The following is an 18,712-nucleotide window of genomic DNA, read 5'->3' as shown; positions in this document are numbered from 1 at the left end:
TGCTGAGGTAAATGTGGGGGTACCTCATACCCTGCTCACTTTTCCCCACCTGTGGATGCAACCGCAGGTTCCGAGCCCCGGCGCTGCAGCAGCTCAGGCACCTCGACTTTCTGAAGAAAGTCTCCTGTGAAACTCAACAACCGGTTTTGGTACCGGCAGAGCAAACAGCCCTTTCCCCACCTAGGTCTAAGGCCGGGCTGGATCGGGCTTGAAAGAAACCGGGCACCTCCCAGCTCCATCAACAGGTTCCTCCCCCGCTTCCGCGGGGCGCCCGTCCCCGCCGCGGACCGGGCCGGCGCCCGGTAGCCCCCCTCCAGCCCGCCCCCGGCCAGCCGCACCGTCGCGGCCGCCTTCCCGCCTCGGCGCGCCGCTCCCCGCCCGATGGGGCGCCGCGGATGCCGGGCCCCGGCCCCCGGCCACTGCGAGGGACGAGCTGCCCACCGCCGCCCGCCGGAGGTGCCCTTTGCCTCCCGGCCCTCTCCAGCGGACGCGGGCTCTCCCCGTCGGCCCGGGAGAGGGCAGACGTTTGGGTGAGAGGCGGCTCCTCCCGCCGCCCGCACGAGGGGGAGGCACCCGCCCTCCCAGGAGGAGCGGCGGCGGCGGCGGGAGAGCCGGTGCCCGCCCAGCGGAGGCGCCCCAGCGGCGCGCCCACCCCCGAGGGTTCGCGGGGCAGGGCCGGGCCCCATGGCGAGGAGGAGGAGCGGGAGCAGCCGCAGCCAGGATTGGGGGCCGCCGGCGCCGCCCGCCCGGCCGAGGGGAGGAGGCGGCGGGAGGAGGAGCGGCGGTGCGGCCCGCAGCGAGCTGGCTGGGCTCGGCGCGGCTGCCCCTGAAGATGGCGGCGGCGGAGGCGGCGGCTCCGGGCGGCGGGGGCTGCCCGCCGGCGGGCGGCGGCTCGGTGCCCGTCCTCTTCTGCTTCTCCGTCTTCGCACGGCCCTCCAGCGTGCCCCACGGCGCCGGCTACGAGCTGCTCATCCAGAAGTTCCTCAGCCTCTACGGAGACCAGATAGACATGCACCGCAAGTTCGTGGTGCAGCTCTTCGCCGACGAGTGGAGCCAATACATCGACCTGCCCAAGGGCTTCCTGGTCAGCGAGCGCTGCAAACTGCGCCTGGTGCCGCTGCAGATACAGGTGAGACCCGGCGGCGGGGCAGCGCCGGCCGCCACAGGTGTGTGTGCGTGCGGGGCGGAGGGGGGGGCAGCCCCGTACCGCCGCCGGCTGCGGCCGCCCCCGCACCCTTCCGGGGAGAAGCGGCGGCCGGGGGGGCCCGGAGCGGGCGGGAGGCGCGGGCACAGCCCCGCAAACCCGCCTCGGCTTTATTTCTCGCTGGAAACTTTTGTTTTGCGGAAGGAGGTGCGCTCCGCATCGCAGGCGTTTGGTCGCCGGGCTTTGCCTGCGGTGGGTCGGAACTTGCTTGGCTCCCTGAATGGGGAAATAGACCTGTGGCGGAAAGAATCAATACTCCAGCTTTAAAGCGGGCGGCTGGTGCTTCCCGGCCCTGCCCGGGGGTAACGCTGCTCGGTTGAAGCTCGAAGGGTGCCGGTAAAGAGGGTTCGTCCAGAGCTCGGTCTCACGGCTTGTAGGTCCCTAGGATTTCTGTGTCCCTTCTTGCCCCAAAAAGCTCTTCTACGGAGTGGTAGGGGTCAGAAGGGACCTTTGTAGATCATCCAGTCCAACCTCCCTGCCAAAGCGGGTTTGCCGTCCAGTTTACACATTTGTAACCCACTAGTTTTGTGGCCATAAACCAGGGAACCAGACTGCCAGACAGATACAGTACGTGTGTTTCATACTAAGATATCTTTATGCACACTGGAGATTTGTGCCAGTTGTGCTGTAGTAGTTGCACTCGGAGCAAAATTGCTTTTTCCTTTCTCCAGCATCAAGGAAATCAACTTTTTTAAAAAAAAAAGAAAGAAAATAAAATACATAGCTCTTGCTTTAATTCAGTACATTCTCCTTAATTTATAATTAAGAAGTTTTAGTTTGTTGAGCCAACGTTACTCATAATAGTGCTCATCTTCTCTTTATGTTTCCCGAAACAGCCTAATTCACACTGTTTGTAAACTCAGCTTAATCGTAGTGTCTTGAACCCATAAACTCTCAAGGTGGCCTCTTTAGTTTAGACTGTACATGAAGATACCGTTGAAGTCTTTGTCCTTTCCTTAACCCTATGTACGGAAGGAGTGGTTAAGAAGACCAAACTAGTTTAGTAACTGATTTTGTTATTTTCTTATTCATTTTGTCATTTGTCACTCATCGTATTTGGTTTAATACCTTTCGGCTTTGATTTAAAACCTTTCGGCTTTGTCTGTTGGAAACAGAATGGATGGGGGCACAGCCAGAGAAACTGGAAAGGACAGCCTGTCCAGCTTGCAAAAAGAGTTGGTATGGGTGTCATTTTAAAAACGTAATTTGTGTAGTCTCTGCATGGTACAGTGGTGCAGGTCAGAGTTTTGTTTCTTATTTGTGTATGCAGATTGCTGCTCTGAAAATACTCTCTTGCAGATGGCTTCTGCACTGACACTGTAAATGCAGACTGAGCATTTGTAGCAGGACGTGTCTCTCAGTGTAAAAGGTCAGTGTTGAGACATGGAAGGATACGTCATTCCCTGGGCGCAGATGCACTATGCAGCTTTAACTGACTGCAGGGATTCAGGATGAACCAGTATTTAATGCATTAATTGCCTAATTGATTAGCTGCTTTCGCCGATACTGTTGGCAATTCTGTGACAATCGCAACTGTTGATATGAAAAGGATGGCACTTGTGTATTATTTTAGTTGCCTCCTTGATGTGCTTCAGCAGCTGAGAATGAGCTGGAGACATCACAATGATATCAGTCAGCTTGCCTTAAGCCACCGGCAGGTGCTCAGAGATCACTTGTTTGGGGAACATTTGGTCTGATGCAGTCACAGCTGCGCTTTTTAAGACCTTTAGGGTATACAGATCGGAAAATTATACTTTCTTTCTGTGTGTTGATTCATCCACTGTTGTGTGCCCTTTTTCCTGTCCCCCCAACGTTTTATCTATTGTTACACATGACATAAGTTTGTCAACTCTACATGTGGCATACAGTCAGTTGAAATAATACCATTTTGAATGTGTCTTGCAAGAGGGACAGCCTTTGGTCACTGATGTGATTAGACTTGCGTATTTGGAAAGATATGTTTGGCTTAATATTAAGATTGACAGACACTAGCATCCATATTCCTAGACAATAATTTGGGTATTTTTATATGCGTGCTTTATAAAAATATATGTATGCTTTTGGTTATGGATGGCATTTTAACTCCTAGGGCAGTAGCGCCCTGGACTCTGGAACAATATCCCCCTGGTTTGATTCCTGTGCAGACCTGTCATGGAAGGATGCCTTTTGTTGCAGTAGCTCGAGAAGCGTCAGCACCAAATGGTGTTTTACTGGGATCTTCCGATTTCCTGTGCATGCAGTTGAGGGGGGCAGCAACCTCATGGAGAAATCAACATATGCTTCTGCCCTCGGAAAGCCGCTCCACGCAGCAGAATTCAAGGCTCGATCTGTACAGGGACAGTTGCTCTCCAGTCATATTTGTGCCTTTTAATACTTATATACATGGATTTGTTTGGTTTAGACGTCCTGGCACAAAACCGCCACTGAACTTTTAGTGGCCACCCCAGTGTTAGTCGGGCTGGTGGGACGCAGTAAACCCCAATGGTCTTGCTGCTGCTTTTGAAGCTCCTCAGCCACAGACTTGGTGGGACTTTCCATTTGGGCTCTCCCAACTGGTGACGAGGGCATATGCTTGCAACTCAAGGGACTGAGTACTAGCAGAAAGGAGCCATCTACTTTCCGTGGATTTTAAGTGCTTTAAAAAGTTTTAACAGAATAATATTTACATTCGTGGCAGGGAAATGCAGGAACACTTTAACCTCCTCTAGCTCTAAATGCAGTTAAATAGTGCTGCTAAAACTAAAACTGTTGTGTTTTGCTGTAACTGTTGTAGTTGACTTTGGAGGAGAGAAGCAGTAAGGAAAAACACTTCGGAAATATCAGAAGCCAAGACAGCTATGCTTATTACAGCCGTGTAATAGAGGAGATCAGGCGGCATTCGAATATATGCCCGAGAGAGGCTATTTCACAGTTGCTGTCATAACTTCAAGGTGACTTCTCTTCAGCAGTACTTGTACTCTGTATTTACAAACTTGTAACCTTAAGATGCTGGAGCTAAAAGGGTAAAATTATTACTCTACTTCAGGGTGTTTTTTGAAAAGACACATTGAGGTCTCAGGCGTATATTTCTTGCAGAAAGCTGATTGCAGAATGGTACTTAATTGTTGCTGAAAGGTAAGAATAGAACTATTTATAGTTCTATTTCTATTCTATAGAAAAAATAAAATAGAACTATTTATACACAGATTTTCACTCATCTTACACATACTGAATATTGCTACGTTCAGATGCTTTGGAAATAGAGGTAATATTAACTCCGGAACCTAAGTCCGTTTTCTGGAGCCTGGGAAAAGCCGAAGCATAAATTGCAGGATGAGAGGCAGGTGAGGGGAGTTGTTTTTTTGTTTTTTTCTCAAAAGGTGCAATTATAAATTCTGACACATTAGTGCTACAATTAAATACGTTTCTAAATAAGTGATGGTTTTTTTAAATTTATTTAGAACCTTAAAGAAGGACAACAAAGGACTGAAAATATTGAGAGAGGTTTCTTCAAATCCAGACTCCTTGTTTGTGTGTCTTTACTCTGCAGCAAGCATTTTGATCATTTTGGATTTTGATGAAGAATTTTGTACTGTCTTAATTATATGAACATCATGTGCTTATCTAACTAAATCTGTCCTTTTTAAATACTGCATTGCATATAAAAGACTGCAGTTTGGCTTAGCATAAAATAAATATTTATGTTCTTAAGTTGAAGCACTTGTAACCTATTTTTCCCTTGAAATACATTAAACTGAATTCTTCTTTTTTTTTTTCCTTTAAAAGATAAGCAGCAAAGTAAAACTGAATCTTACAGATTTCCTTCTAGAAATAAAGGAGAAGAAAATATGATAGCCAGCTTGTTTTTGTTGTTGTCTTTTTCTGCCATCCTTGAAATACCAAGGCTGCGAGGTCCTCTGCTCTGCCCTTTTAGTGGGTAACCTTGGCAAGAGATTTATGAGGTGACTACTGATGTCACATGGGATTATTTCTCTGCTTCCATTTTCTTGTTCATTACAATACTGGGAGAAAGTTGCATTTTGTACATGTAATGGTTCCCTGAAGTTTGAACAGGGAAAGTACAGATAAAGAGCCAGTATATAAGAATATTTTTGTAAAGCTGCTTCTGTAATTACAGTACTTCATTACAGTCACATTTTGTATGATTAATAATAATCAGCAGAGATGAAACAGATGTGAAAAAACACCTGTCCTTTCCCACCTAGGCCTTTTCTAGAGTAGGATTTAAAGCTGTATGTAACTCGTGACAGCATACCTTTAAATCCTGGTCTGGACGAGGTCCTAGAGATGACTTCTCTAGCTGGGTAGATGAGCTGCATCAGGTTACGTGTCCATCCAAGGTACCTATTCTGATGGTGCTGTGGATAACTTCCAGCTGGAGGGAAGAAAGTCCTAACTGAGAGAGGTGAAGCTAAACAAATGGAAGAGCTTATCTACTGGGGAGGGTAACTTCAGGTGATTTGGGGCTGGTTGGTTGGGTTTTTTTTTCCTTTTAATCTGTTTAATGATATCTTGGCTGGGTAGACGTTATGTTCAGGGTGGATTCAGACAGGTACCGTGTGGCTGCAGTGTCTCACCATCCTTGTCCAACATGCTTCTCCTCGGAGCGAAAGCAAACAGGCCCAGGGTTTGATGTCTGGGTGTAGTTTTGCCCCAACCCCAGCTCACCAGTGGGGTGTGGTGCTGGAGCGGTGCCGACGGTAGTGGTTTTCACCGTCAGGGCTTGTGTGAGATGGAGATGTCCCGTGTCCCCGATGTGGTGTGGCTGAGGAAGGGGAGGATGGCTTTGAGAGTGAGTGGTAGGATTTACATGGCATATTGATGAACCAGTAAACAGAAACTTTCCTTTGTACGTAGCAGATACTTCTGTGAATTTATTTATGGACTGCATTAGCTGCTATTTATGAAACTTAATTTCAAACTGCTTTCTGCTGTGCTCTGTCCTCCCTACATCTGCTATTACAAGTAACACTGGCAAGTGTTGACTTTTTGGTCTTGCCATCTATTTCTTCTGGTTTCTTCTTGTTCTGCCATGTGTTGCGTGGTTCGAATGAGACTGCATATTAATCAGAAATAAATATGAAAATCAATATAGGAATTATTTGTGTTAGATTTTGTAAAAGCTTTTATTCAGCAAATACATACTTGACCAAACTTTATTTTAGAGCACCACTGGTGTCGAACTGAAGGCATAAATTGAGTCATATTGATAATAGAGGAAAGCATATATAAGGCTTTTGCTCCAGCTCCCTGTGATGTTTATCATAAACGCATGGGATTATGGATTCAGTGGAAGTCTGTAATGAGGGTGTTCCCTGGCTGGAAAGGCAGTCAGTTTTCTTCTGTGCTTCGCTGTCAAATTGAAATAATATTCAATTGTACTTTGTAAGATCTGTTCCAAATCCACTGTTTATAAATATTCCGTCACCCGTGTCATTGGCGAAACGTAGGGCAAATACTGTTTTGGTAGAAGGTGCCAAGCTGGGAGGAGCTGCAAGCATCTGAGAGCACAAAATTCAGCCTTTTCGTGACAGGGTGGAGAAGCAAGGTGAAATAAGATGCAGTTCAAATTGGAAGCAACAAAAGCAGAAATAATTCCTACGCTAAGGTAAAAATAATCAGCTATGCAAATAAAAGATGAGGGTGAGTTCAAGGGATGATTTTGAGGTTAAAATGCACCTCAGCATTTTAAGTATCATAAATTATGGAAAGAGCAAATAGAGTAGTGGAAAGTACAAATTGAACACAGCCTGCGAGGGCTGTGAATTGACCGATGTTCTCTGAGGCTCTACTAGTGCTGACAATTATTATGGGCAGAGAAATACTACTGTTATAGGACTATTGGGTGCCTCGCTGTTGAATGCAATTTGAAAAGCACCCCAGGGAGGGCAACGAAAATGATTTGAGTTGTAGGAGGAAAGATTGAAAGTATTAGATATGTTTTAGAATAAGGGAGGGGAGGGGAATGACTAAAGGGAAACCAGATCTGAGTCTTGAGGTATGGTAATAGGCATTCGTGCATGGTTACGCGTGTCAAGAAAGGTGGTAATGTTCTTGCATTTCAAATCCACCATGAACAGAACTGGAAATAATGCTCTTAAATGGCAACAAAGTAACTATGGGTGAGAAGACAGTGCAAGGTAAAGATAACAGAGCTGTGTCATGAATTGTATAAGAGCTCTGTAAATTGTGTATTGTTGATGGGTCGGACCAGATACATATCTGTGATGAGTATTTGTGTTTGGTTGATCCTTGTGTAGAGGCAGAATAGGCAGCTTCTTGAAGACCTTCCTAGGCTATTCATTCTTGTTGTCTGTGCTAAGGATGGTCATGCCATACACTGCCTTGGCATAGGAAGGTGTATGCCAAGGCAGTAGACTTAACTCCACGTAGATCACTCTACAATCAATGATGGTTTGCAGTAGTTCAAAATGATCTTAACAAAAAAATAAAAAAAAAAAACAAAAACAAAAAAAAAGCAGTGGAATGATTTATAGAAGAAAATAATGGTCTTTGCTTGTCATATAAATGCCAAGACAAAATGACACCTTTTCTGAGTAAGAGGCACACTTACAAATATTGTCTATTCCAATTACTCTATTTTTGCTGCTGGGTGGTAGGAAAGTTAAACTTCATGATTGACTGCTCTGATGGTAGTAAGTGCCAGAGTCAGAATGGATCACAGTAGGTGCTCACTGTGGTGTTGAATTGTACATAAGTTCTTCCCACCAGCTGGCTTCTGCATTGTTGAAGCACGTAGATGGATAGTGTTCAAGAACAAGGCAGTTATTCAATATTTAATTTTATTTTCAAGCATTCTTGGTGCCAGACCTCATTTGCTACATGGTGTAGAATTGCAGAAGTGTTGTATGGGAGAGATACTCGTATGGGAGAGATATCAAGGGACTGCCTTTCCTAACTTTATGCAAAGCCAATTCTCGATCAAATCAGCAGTGTCTTTGCTGAATGCTGAAAATCTCTAAGGATGGAGATCCTACCACGCGTGGTAACTTGTTTCAGTGCAGCTGTACCTTCCTAGTGAAAAAGATTTCCCTGATGTCTGTTGTGATGCTGTTCCTGTGGCATCAGTGGGTCCTGTGTTAGAGCATCTGCTTTACGGTTGTTACTGCATTTGCTTTTGTAACTGCTTTTACTAATAGTATTGCCACTTTGCCCATGAGGACTGGAGGAACTGCAGTTATTTGGCACAAGTGGTGTACTGAATCTCAGAGGTGTGGGAATTTAGCATTTACAGTTATAATGCACAAGTAATTTTCACCGCAGTTTGAACAGGCCATTCTGTGTGGTTGAGCGTGGTCATTACTGTAGGTTTTTCAGCCTTGGAGATCAAAAGTGTTTTACTCACGGAACGTGATGAATCAATGAAAGATTTGGGACTGATATTTAAAGATTCCTGATTCCCATGTGGCGAGTTGACCTTGGCTGGCCACCAGGTGCCCACCAAGCTACTCCATCACTCCCCCCCTCGACGGGACTAGGAGAGAAAATACGACAAAAAGCTCGTGAACAGCATCACTTCCAACTTCTCTACCTCCTTCCCGCAAGTGGTGCAAGGGGACAGAGAATGGGGATTGTGGTCAGTTCATAACACTTCGTCTCTGCCACTCTTTCCTCCTCGCACTCTTTCTCTGCTCCAGCGTGGGGTCCCACACACAGGAGACAGTCATTCATGAACTTCTTCAATGTGGGTCCTTCCCACAGGCTGCAGTCCTTCAGAAACTGCTCCAGCATGAGTCCTTTCCATGGGGTACAGTCGTTCAGGAGTGGATTGCTCTAGCGTGGGTCCTTGTGGGGTCACAAGTACTGCCAGAATACCTGCTCCAGCGTGGGCTTCTTATGGGATCACAGCCTCCTTCAGGCACCCACCTGCTCCAGTGTGGGGTCCTCCACAGGCTGCAGGTGGACATCTGCTCCACCGTGGATATTGATGGGTTGCAGGGGGACAGCCTGCCTCACCATGGTCTTCACCATGGGTGCAGGGGAATCTCTGCTCTGGTGCTTCTAGCACCTCCTCCCTCTCCTTCTTACTCAGCTTGGTGTCTGCAGAGTTGTTTCTCTCACATGTTCTCACTCCTCTCTCCCAGCTGCTGTTGCACGGTGGTTACCCTTTCTTAAATATGTTATCTTAAATACGTTATCACAGTAGACACCACCACCATTGCTGGGGCTTTGGTCAGCAGCGGATCCGTCTTGGAGCCAGCTGGTACTGACTGTCTGACATCGGGCTGCTTCTGGCATCTTCTCGCGAAAGTGTGACCCGTGCAGCCTCCTCGCACTACCAAAACCTTGTGCCGTAAACAAAATATATCCCTGCTCTTCCAAAATGTACTATTTTACAGGTTTTATAACTTTGTTTTAGTTTAAAACATCACAACCTCAATTTGCAAAAAATGAAGTGTATACAATTAATGTCTGCTTCCCAGAGGCAGTTTATTCAATTTGATTTATCAGTCTGCTGAAAAGCTCCTGAACAGATGCAATTTCCCTTCAATTGCCTTACAACTAAATGATAGTATGTAGCTGCTTCTTTCTTTCCCTGTAGCCTCAAGCTGAAGCCTTCTCCTTTGCTTCTCCAGGTAGTGCAAGTACTTTTATACAAATACAAAGCACTCTTTCAAAGAGTGAGAAAATGCAATCTTTGATTTCTTTTTTCTTACACACACGCTCCCCTCCCTCTTCTGCCCTACTCTGTAGCCTGTAGGAGGGAAACTGGGAGATTTTTTCTATCATTAAAATGTATTCAGTTCAGTTTCTGGTCATAATACTGACAAGCTTCTCTGCTTTTGTTCTAGCCTTTGGACTTTCATCAGACTTGTGCTAAAAGATGTCATGGATGAAACAACCTGACTACACAATGAAACTGTTGAAAATATGTGTACATACAATATTGAAAACCAGTGGAAGTCTGAATTTTTTTAAACTTTAATTTATCCTGATTTTATGTCACTACCAAGAGCTGTAGATTTAAAAAAGAATTTCAGGAATGTAATTTTGCTGTTGGTACTTTTTGTTACTTCTTTTTTTTTTTTAACAGTACTTTAGGCAGTATGCTCTTCCACTCCCCTTCAGGGTTCAGAAGTTTCTATGTACATTTACTTGTGTCTCCCACCTAATAAATCTTGGTTACCTATTGATGACTGTGCTATAACGCTTAGGATCAGCTGTTCATTTGAATTTAGAAACATACCGAAATCAGGCTTGAAAAACTTGTATCCTATTTTGACTTAAATGAACACAAATCTGTTACCTGGCAGAGGTGTTGCAGAATCTTTCTTACTCTGCTGCTTTTCTGAAAGGGTCTTCACTGCCATGGAAAACATTATCTTTTTTTTTTTTTTTTCTTTTTTTTTTTTTCAGATGACTACTTTGGGCAACCTGACACCCTCAAGCACTGTGTTTTTCTGTTGTGATATGCAAGAGCGATTCCGGCCTGCCATCAAGTACTTCGGGGATATCATCAGTGTGGGCCAACGACTGGTATGGTTTTTGCTTTTTTTCTTGTAGCAAGTTTTGCTCACACACATAAATTATTATTTTATATACAGCCAGTTTACTGGTTATTTAGTTTCATGTAATAACAAAATCTTTACTATTATCATTCTTTAACAATTTCTTTTCTTGTACGATTTCCTCCCTGCCCCCTTGCAGCTCCAAGGTGCACGGCTCTTAGGAATTCCAGTTATTGTAACTGAACAGTATCCCAAAGGTCTTGGCAACACTGTGCAAGAAATTGATTTAACAGGAGCTAAACTTGTGCTTCCCAAAACAAAATTTTCAATGGTGTTGCCAGAAGTCGAAGCAGCATTAGCAGAAATCCCTGGAGTCCGCAGCGTTGTCCTGTTTGGAGTAGAAGTATGTGCCTTACCATTCTTGTTCTGTTTTATGGTAATGTCTGTTGCCTGCAATAGTATTAAGCATTGCTTTCTGTAATTTAAAAAAAAAAGTCAATTTATACTGCTTAGAGCTCAGATACCCTCTACAGGTTAAATTATTCTTGGGTTACTTGTCTTTCATATTATCTCATAATAAAATTTGAAATGAGAGATGTCTAAACTGCAGGCTCTTGTCTCAAGCTTCGTTGGCATTTAAAACCCACATTGAGTTCCCTAGTAATGTCAGGGTAGAAAAATACATGTTTGAACCCTAATTAATTATGCAGTCTAATTTGGCATTGTGCTACTCATGTTTTATAATAATGGTTTGATGGTGGGTTTTTTGCCTTTGATTTCTTCCCTGTAGACTCATGTCTGCATCCAGCAAACAGCATTGGAATTAATTGGCAGAGGTCTGGAAGTTCATATTGTAGCTGATGCCACCTCATCAAGAAGTATGATGGACAGAATGTTTGCTCTCGAGGTAAGTTTCTTAGTGAAGGCTTTGTCTACCTTGGGTCTCTATGTTAATTTCCCTGCTTATTGTAAGCTGACAAGGAATTTCTAAGGACAGTAAGCAGTGGACAAACATAGACTTGAGAATAGGTGAATGCTCTGATTTTCAGAATAGTTTCCAGGATGGAGAAGGATTACTGCCTTATTTTTCCTCCCTAAATTATGGTTGAATATGTGGAACCCCGTTTGGGACACTTGAATTTTAAAAGTGATTTTTTTGTGCAGTCTAGATTACTCTGTATAACCATTAGCATTTCAGGATATTTTCGTATGGAGTGTTATCTGTACAGCAGAGCAAAAGTGCTACAGAACCTTTGATTTTGTTGTTCCAAGCAGTATTTGTGCTGCTGTTGAAATTCCTTGAAATGCACTGGAATATAATAGTAAGTGATCCCGTTCAAGGCTCCTTCTTGTATGTCTGTCCCTCCCTCTGCTCTTCCTTATCCTTTCGAATTAAAGCTTAATCTCAAGACTCTGTGATTATAGTAAAGATTTCCCCCACCCCCCTTCTAGGAGGTTAGTCTAACTAAATGTTGAGAAAATGGAGATAAATGTAACACAATTTAAAAGCATGTACAACTATGTGGTAGCAAATTCATGCAAATTTTTGTAGTGTACTCTAACTTGTTTACAGGCATAACTTGGAAATAAAAAAATGATATATATATTAAGTATTGTGATTTTTTTGCTTCATGTGCTAACAATTATTTGGAAATTGGAACTAATAACTACAGCATTTTATACATTTTTCATAGATTTGGAGAAGACTTCTAATTTCTTCTGTTTCTCATGAAAGAGAGAATTAAAGGCTAAAGGGAAATCACCAGCATATAGCGTTTGATGAAACCCATGACTTTGATTAAGTGAAAGCTTAATGTCATCTGTCACGTAAAGCACAGTGACGCACACAGAGTGCAGGAATGACTGAAATCATGGGCTTCCCAAGTCAACGTGGTACAGCAACAGTAATACACAAAACAAATATAGAAAAACTGAAATCTGTTTGCCTTATTGTGTACGTCTTTGTACATTTGATTGTCACTTATTCTATGTCTGCATGCATAGAAGTTGTTTCAGTGTAACAGGGGTTAAAGCAGCGAGTGCTTTTCTTCCTAGTCAAAAAAGTATTGATCGTCTTAAAAGCGTGGTTGTTTGCAAAAGCTGTAATCCAGGCAAATAGGTCAGTTTTAGGTAACTTTTTAGCATGTCTTGGCAATGTTTTCTCATCAAGCACAAAGGAAATCTTTTGCTGTGGTCCTTTTAAGTATTCATCATTAAAATATGATTCGGGGAACATTTGCTGGCTTGCTGTGATGACCCAGCCAGTTATATGGCAGTAACTCCTCCTCCTCCTCTGTGGCTGCATGTGGTGAGCTGAGGTTCATTGATCCGAGTTCCCTTGATCCTTCTCCGTACCTTTCTGGGAAGATGGGTGTAACATTTACTTTTTCCTAGTGATGCAGCCCTCTTCTGTTCACAGTGACCTTTCAAGGATGATACAGAGTGACCTTGCAGTGATAACAACTACCTTCCTCAGCAATCTCAAATAAATCCCATCTGGTCCCACCCATCCCTTCAGTTCTCCACATATCCACTCACATAGCATGTGTTTTGATGGCACTGGTGACAAATATGCAAATATCTGAACAGGTGTACTTAGGAAGTGCAGTTTGAATCAATTGACAGCCAAAGCTTTCACGTGTGCTTGGATGACCCAAAAGAGTTATTGTCTCCACTTCTGCTGTGTGCTTAAAAATCACAGCAAGCAAAAGCTTGCAAACAAAAAAAACCCCAAAAAACAACCCACCCCAGAAACCAAAAAAACCCTTAAAATTTCCACTGATTAAATAATTCAACGCAACTGGCCAAGGCTGTGGCTGTTCTTTATCTCTGCCCTATCTGATGAAGATGCCTTGTGTCACTGCTTGGTCGTGGATTGAGCCAGCTTAGTCTGTTCCTGCTGTTTTTCTTTTCTGTTCTACTTGTACCTGTAGTGTGGATGTAACACACGCTTGCTGCTTTCCTTTGTCTGAAAGACTTATGTTCTAAGACAACTTTCGCTTTCCTTGGAAAAGCATCCAGCACATGCTTCATTCCTACTAATCTCAATGCTATATAAATTATACTCTAATTCTAGGACTAAGTATAAGCCAATGCCAGCCTCTTTGATGTGTTATGGTATGTTTTGCTTCTAAAGAGAAGGTGGTGTCTTTTTTCAATCAATATTTCTCAGAAGGCAAGGTTCTTTTAACAGTCTGTTTTTTCTCTCATCCGTACTAGTTACAAGCAAAAAAAAATTGTATTCCTGGAGAAGTACATATTGAAAGCATTGCCATAATATTTCATTTTGATTTTCCCGTTTTTTTTCTTTTGTATGTGGTTTAAACAAATATGTTGTTGTACAGAGCAGGAGAGCTGGGGAAGCTATCTGCTTTGTTTCAATTTAAGAATATCGCAAGGCTTGCTGCCATTATTGCAAGCAGGAAGCATCAACTTGCATAAATCTAGCCTAGTTAGTTTATCATTGTATAGACTGTAGTTACATATACTTTACTGTTCCCTTAAGATTAATAACTTTCCCTCAGCAATTGCTTTGTAATTGAACAACTAAAGAGCAGTGATCTATGTCTGCCCTAAAAAGTTTCAACCTTCTCTTTGCTTTAGTAATTACAATTGAAACCTGTCTGGAGGCATATGCATCTGTATTTTCTGCCTCTTGCCCTCCCTTGGCTCATTCAGGACCCCATTAGATTTGGTGGCACATGCAGCTGAGTAGAGGATGACAGAGGGAAAGCTGGATCCATGAAGAGTTTTGCTGCCAAAGCATCTGTACAGTTGTTGGGAGTGGGGGCAGGAAGTGGTCAGCCTTTTAAGTAAAGGTAACTTTGCTACGTAGGCAGCAACCACAGTCTTAAAAGTCCAAAAACTTTGCAGTAAGTCCTGTGGCTTGGGCTACATGAAGCATTGCTGTGTTTAGTTGTGCACTTACAAGATCTAGCAGGCCTCTTTCAGTTTTGCATTCTATGCAGCAATGTTTTTCATTCTCTAGCCTCTGAGAGCTAACTCTGGAGTTACTGAGGCTGTAATGAGCTGTTGGTTAAAAGGAGCTGCTGTTGTGCTGGTATGATTTATCAGGTCTGTAGAAGAGCTTTTTGTTCTGTCTCCTGCGATTATTAGTACTAGCACGCTGTGTAGTCCAAAGACCTAAGTACTTGTACGTAACAAACCCTGAAAGAGAAATTGTGACAATTAAATTTCTTGCTTAACGCCTTTAGCTTGGATGGACCTCGCTATTTTCTTTTTTCCCGGGCCTTTCAAATCTGCATGAGAGGGAAGAAAAGCTATCCTTGGGACCATGCAAGGGAAAAGTGTTGCTAGTAGAAGAGGGCGTGTCTTCTACATATTAAGTCTGCTTATTAAATCTGAAAATCCCCCTAAAATGAGGAAAGAATCAAGTCAAAGTAGGAACCCTTATTTATAATCCAGGGCAGCCTTTTTCCTTAGTGAACTCTAAAAACAGTCACTTTCCATCCTAGCTTTATAAATGGCACTGCTAAAAAATGCTGGAATGGAATTGGCAATACTTATATTAATAGGAAATGTTTTTAAAAATACCATCCGTCTTTTGTAAAAAATGTGTACTCATTCATATTTGTGTGTATCTTACATTATTGTCTGTCTGCTCTTTTCTCTTTCAGCGTCTTGCTCGTACCGGAATTATAGTTACTACTAGCGAAGCTATATTGCTGCAGTTGGTAGCTGATAAAGAACACCCAAAATTCAAAGAAATCCAAAATCTTATTAAAGCGAGTGCCCCTGAGTCAGGGCTCCTTTCCAAAGTTTAAAGAGGATGTGGAGGAAGTGGATCTCGTTGTCATCTTTAAGGAGGAAGGAAAGCTGTAAGCGCACATGTACACCTTCTTTCACTCAAAGCTTGGTAGAAGTGTAAAATTAAAAATTGACATACTTGTGCTTGCCTTAGCAAAATTGTCTGGTTATACATCTGGGTGCCAGTATGTTCTGTTTAGTTACAGCTGTCAGAGGCTTTGGGTACAGTAGGACCCTTTTGTTGTCAAATTTCCGTATTTATTTAAAAATCAGAAATTAACAGAGGTGCCTGCTAGTCTATACTATACATGGATTGTAACAGCTCCAAAAAGTGCATATTTCTGTGACACCTCTTGATTGTGCACTTTGTAAAAGTGTTCTGTGACATTCTGTTTTACTTTTGTATTAATAGAAGATAATTACATATTGGGTAAATGTGATGCGATACGCTTTAATGTTCTATGTAAATGAAGTATTTTAATAGGGCATAAGTTAAAACCAATAGATATATGGATTACCTGTGCGCTTTTGTTCTCTAGGATGAAATTTAAGCGCTTTGCTTCATAGACAAGACACATAGATCAAGCAGCAGCTGATGTTTGGTTGCTCTAGGTAGCTGAAGCCTGCATTATGACTTTTGATTATTCTGAAATTGACTGCCCAACCGTGTACTTCACTGACGTGTACACAAACAGGAAACTGTCATTTAATATGTTCTTTATAAACAACTGTTGTAAAGTTCTTCAGAACTAGCAGAAGATTACTGAAACTACGTAAATTGTCAATGCTAAGGATGTTAAAGAACAAAAGCTTTTCAGCTTTGAATGCTGAATCTACTACTATATTTAGATTTATTTGGTTTGGGTTTTTTTACCCCATTTTAGTTAGGTTGAATAATTCCATTTGATTTACTCATTAGGCCAAGCGAGCTCTGAAAGAAACCTCAGCTTCTCTAGGTTTTTGTGCCTTTTCTGTGGGCTGCAGATGAGTGGAGTTTGAATGGAACCTGGCCTAAAAGCATTCTTCAGAAGAACAGCATCTTTAACTTCATGATATATATTTTTTTCTATTTAGAACCAATCTTTTAACACATGATTGTTCGTAAAGGCACCTGCTTCATGTTCCAGTGGTTTAGACAATGTTGTATAAAGTTTACAGTGTGACTGAGACATTTATTTTTTTAAAAGAGTACTAGAATATGTCATACTGAACACTGATCTTTTTGGTAGAAAACCAATTAGAGTACATGTATTGTTTTAAATTGCTTATTTTCCCCACAAGATGGCTCTAAAAAAATTGTTTCAGAGAGTTATAACCTTTATATGTTCAAAACAAATAAAATGTTAACATTTGCTGTCTCTCTTATGCTTGTGGTATTTATTGACGAGCAAACCCTGAAAGCTGTGTTTGCCATGGACCTTATTCTGTTTTGTGCAGCTGTGGAATTTCTATAGATGTCATGGGAATTTTGTGTAAAGATCAAGGGTGCATAATGTCTAATAATTCTTGTCTTCGGCATCTAGTTACAATGTCATTTAGTGCTCCAAAATATGAAGAATGAATGTTATGCTTCACGTTGGAGGCAGGGAGGCGAGTTGAGTTGAAGAACTATTGTGCTGTATCACTGACCTACTTTTTACCTTCTTTTCTGCTGTATTAATCACGTTGCCTAGCAGTATAAAGTCTGCTTATATAAATCAACAGCTGTGAGCAAAAATACTATAAATTTCTTATGAAATAATGGTTTTATTGCCTTGTTACCTTTATGTGTTAATGGTACCTAGAGTTAGTAATAGAAGGAAAAATGATAACAGGTTTTTACACATGTTTATTTTTGGAAAAACATCAATTTCCTCAATAACAAATACGTGGTTTTTAAGAGATAATTGTATTTGTTACTAGAAATTTACCATTCTTATACAAATACAAGTTGGAGGACAGCTGTCACAAGTTCCTTTGCACACAGTCCTTTCCTAACTATGGTTTTTACCACAGGGGGAATCGTTTGGTAGCAAGATGGCACTAGAGGAGAATCTATAAAATACACTGGTGTTCTCTGTGATTTTTTTTTTTATTATTATTATTTTGGTATTTGCATAGCCTTCTCTGGCAAACTAGATTTTTGTCAAGGTCCTCAATTTGTGGGTTTTTCCATAAGCTAAAAAAATAATGCAGAAATACGCAGTGAGCAGAATTAGGGGCAGAATGATTGAAGTCTTTCTCCTTCATTAGATGGGTATGTTAATCAGTATCATATTTCAGGTGAGATTCTAAGAGTGTTTATTAAAAAAAGAATAGAAAAAGTGTTGCTGTATTTCTCTTACATAAAGTAAGTTTATTTCTCTCTTCAGGAGAGAATCCCCTTTGCTTCTTCATGCTCTAACTCACCTGTATTTGCTGTTCTCTGACAAGCGGGTGTTCCCACGCAGTAGAACAGCAGAACTGAGCTGCGTGAGAAGAGTCTGCACGCTGTTGCATTATCTGGTGTAAGTACTCTTTTGACCCACAAGGATATGAAATAAATTAATGAAATAACACAGAGGAGAATTGCTTAGGGATATACTCCGGTGATTGTGAAGAAGCCTAATTCATCTCTGTCTAAGTGCTAAGCTGTCCTTTATTTGAAGGCTTTACCACAGCTATGGCTAAGCAGCAAGATTGCCACCTGCTGTAGGTGGCTTCAGCGTCATTTCTCTTTCCTTGGGGAAGCAGAACGACAGTCCTTGATGGAGAAGGCTGGTTTATTTTCCTCAGTAGGTGTTCTGCTTCTCTGTAAAGTTGCTGATGTGTTGTTAGCTTGGCTGGAATAGCTGGTGTATAAATTCTACACCAAGTATAATAGTAAGCATGTGCGTGATTAGTTTTTCCTCTGCTAAACCCTTACAAAGATGAGTGCTTTTTTTCTTATTTTTATCTTATTTTTCTCATTTCTCGTCAGCTTACATTTTTGAGTTTAAAATATGATCCTGTCTATTCACAGAACCGTGGTCCTTTTATTACTTTTCCACCTGTATGATAACTTTTTATGAACTAAAACAAGCAAGGTCTCCAGTACCCTTTGCAAAACCTGAAAACAGAGAATGAATTAAAAAAAATCACCTCTTGCTAGCCAACGTTTTCTGTTATAGTCATCACAAATGGCTGGAGAAGTGATGTTGTGGGATGTGGGACTGCTCCACCATAATTTCTGCACTTGCCTGACAGTAGTTCTCAAGTAAATGTCCACTTAAAAAAGTCATTCTGCTTATTGAGTATGGTTTCCTAGTAGACA

The 18,712-nt window shown here is 42.2% G+C and overlaps 1 protein-coding gene across 1 annotated transcript; it reads left to right on the top strand.

The window, feature by feature from the left end:
* Nucleotides 1–767: 767 nt before the first annotated feature.
* ISOC1 (isochorismatase domain containing 1) lies at nucleotides 768–16,799 on the top strand. The gene is made up of 5 exons (XM_054186700.1): nucleotides 768–1,129; nucleotides 10,583–10,702; nucleotides 10,874–11,077; nucleotides 11,465–11,581; nucleotides 15,312–16,799. Exons 1-5 carry the CDS (start codon nucleotides 833–835, stop codon nucleotides 15,456–15,458), a joined length of 885 nt encoding a protein of 294 aa, XP_054042675.1. The 5' UTR covers nucleotides 768–832; the 3' UTR covers nucleotides 15,459–16,799.
* Nucleotides 16,800–18,712: the final 1,913 nt, after the last annotated feature.

Source organism: Rissa tridactyla, chromosome Z, assembly GCF_028500815.1.
Source record: "Rissa tridactyla isolate bRisTri1 chromosome Z, bRisTri1.patW.cur.20221130, whole genome shotgun sequence".
Lineage (NCBI taxonomy): Eukaryota > Metazoa > Chordata > Aves > Charadriiformes > Laridae > Rissa > Rissa tridactyla.
Note: the sequence above shows the minus strand (reverse complement) of the source record. Positions and strands in the feature narration are given on the sequence as shown.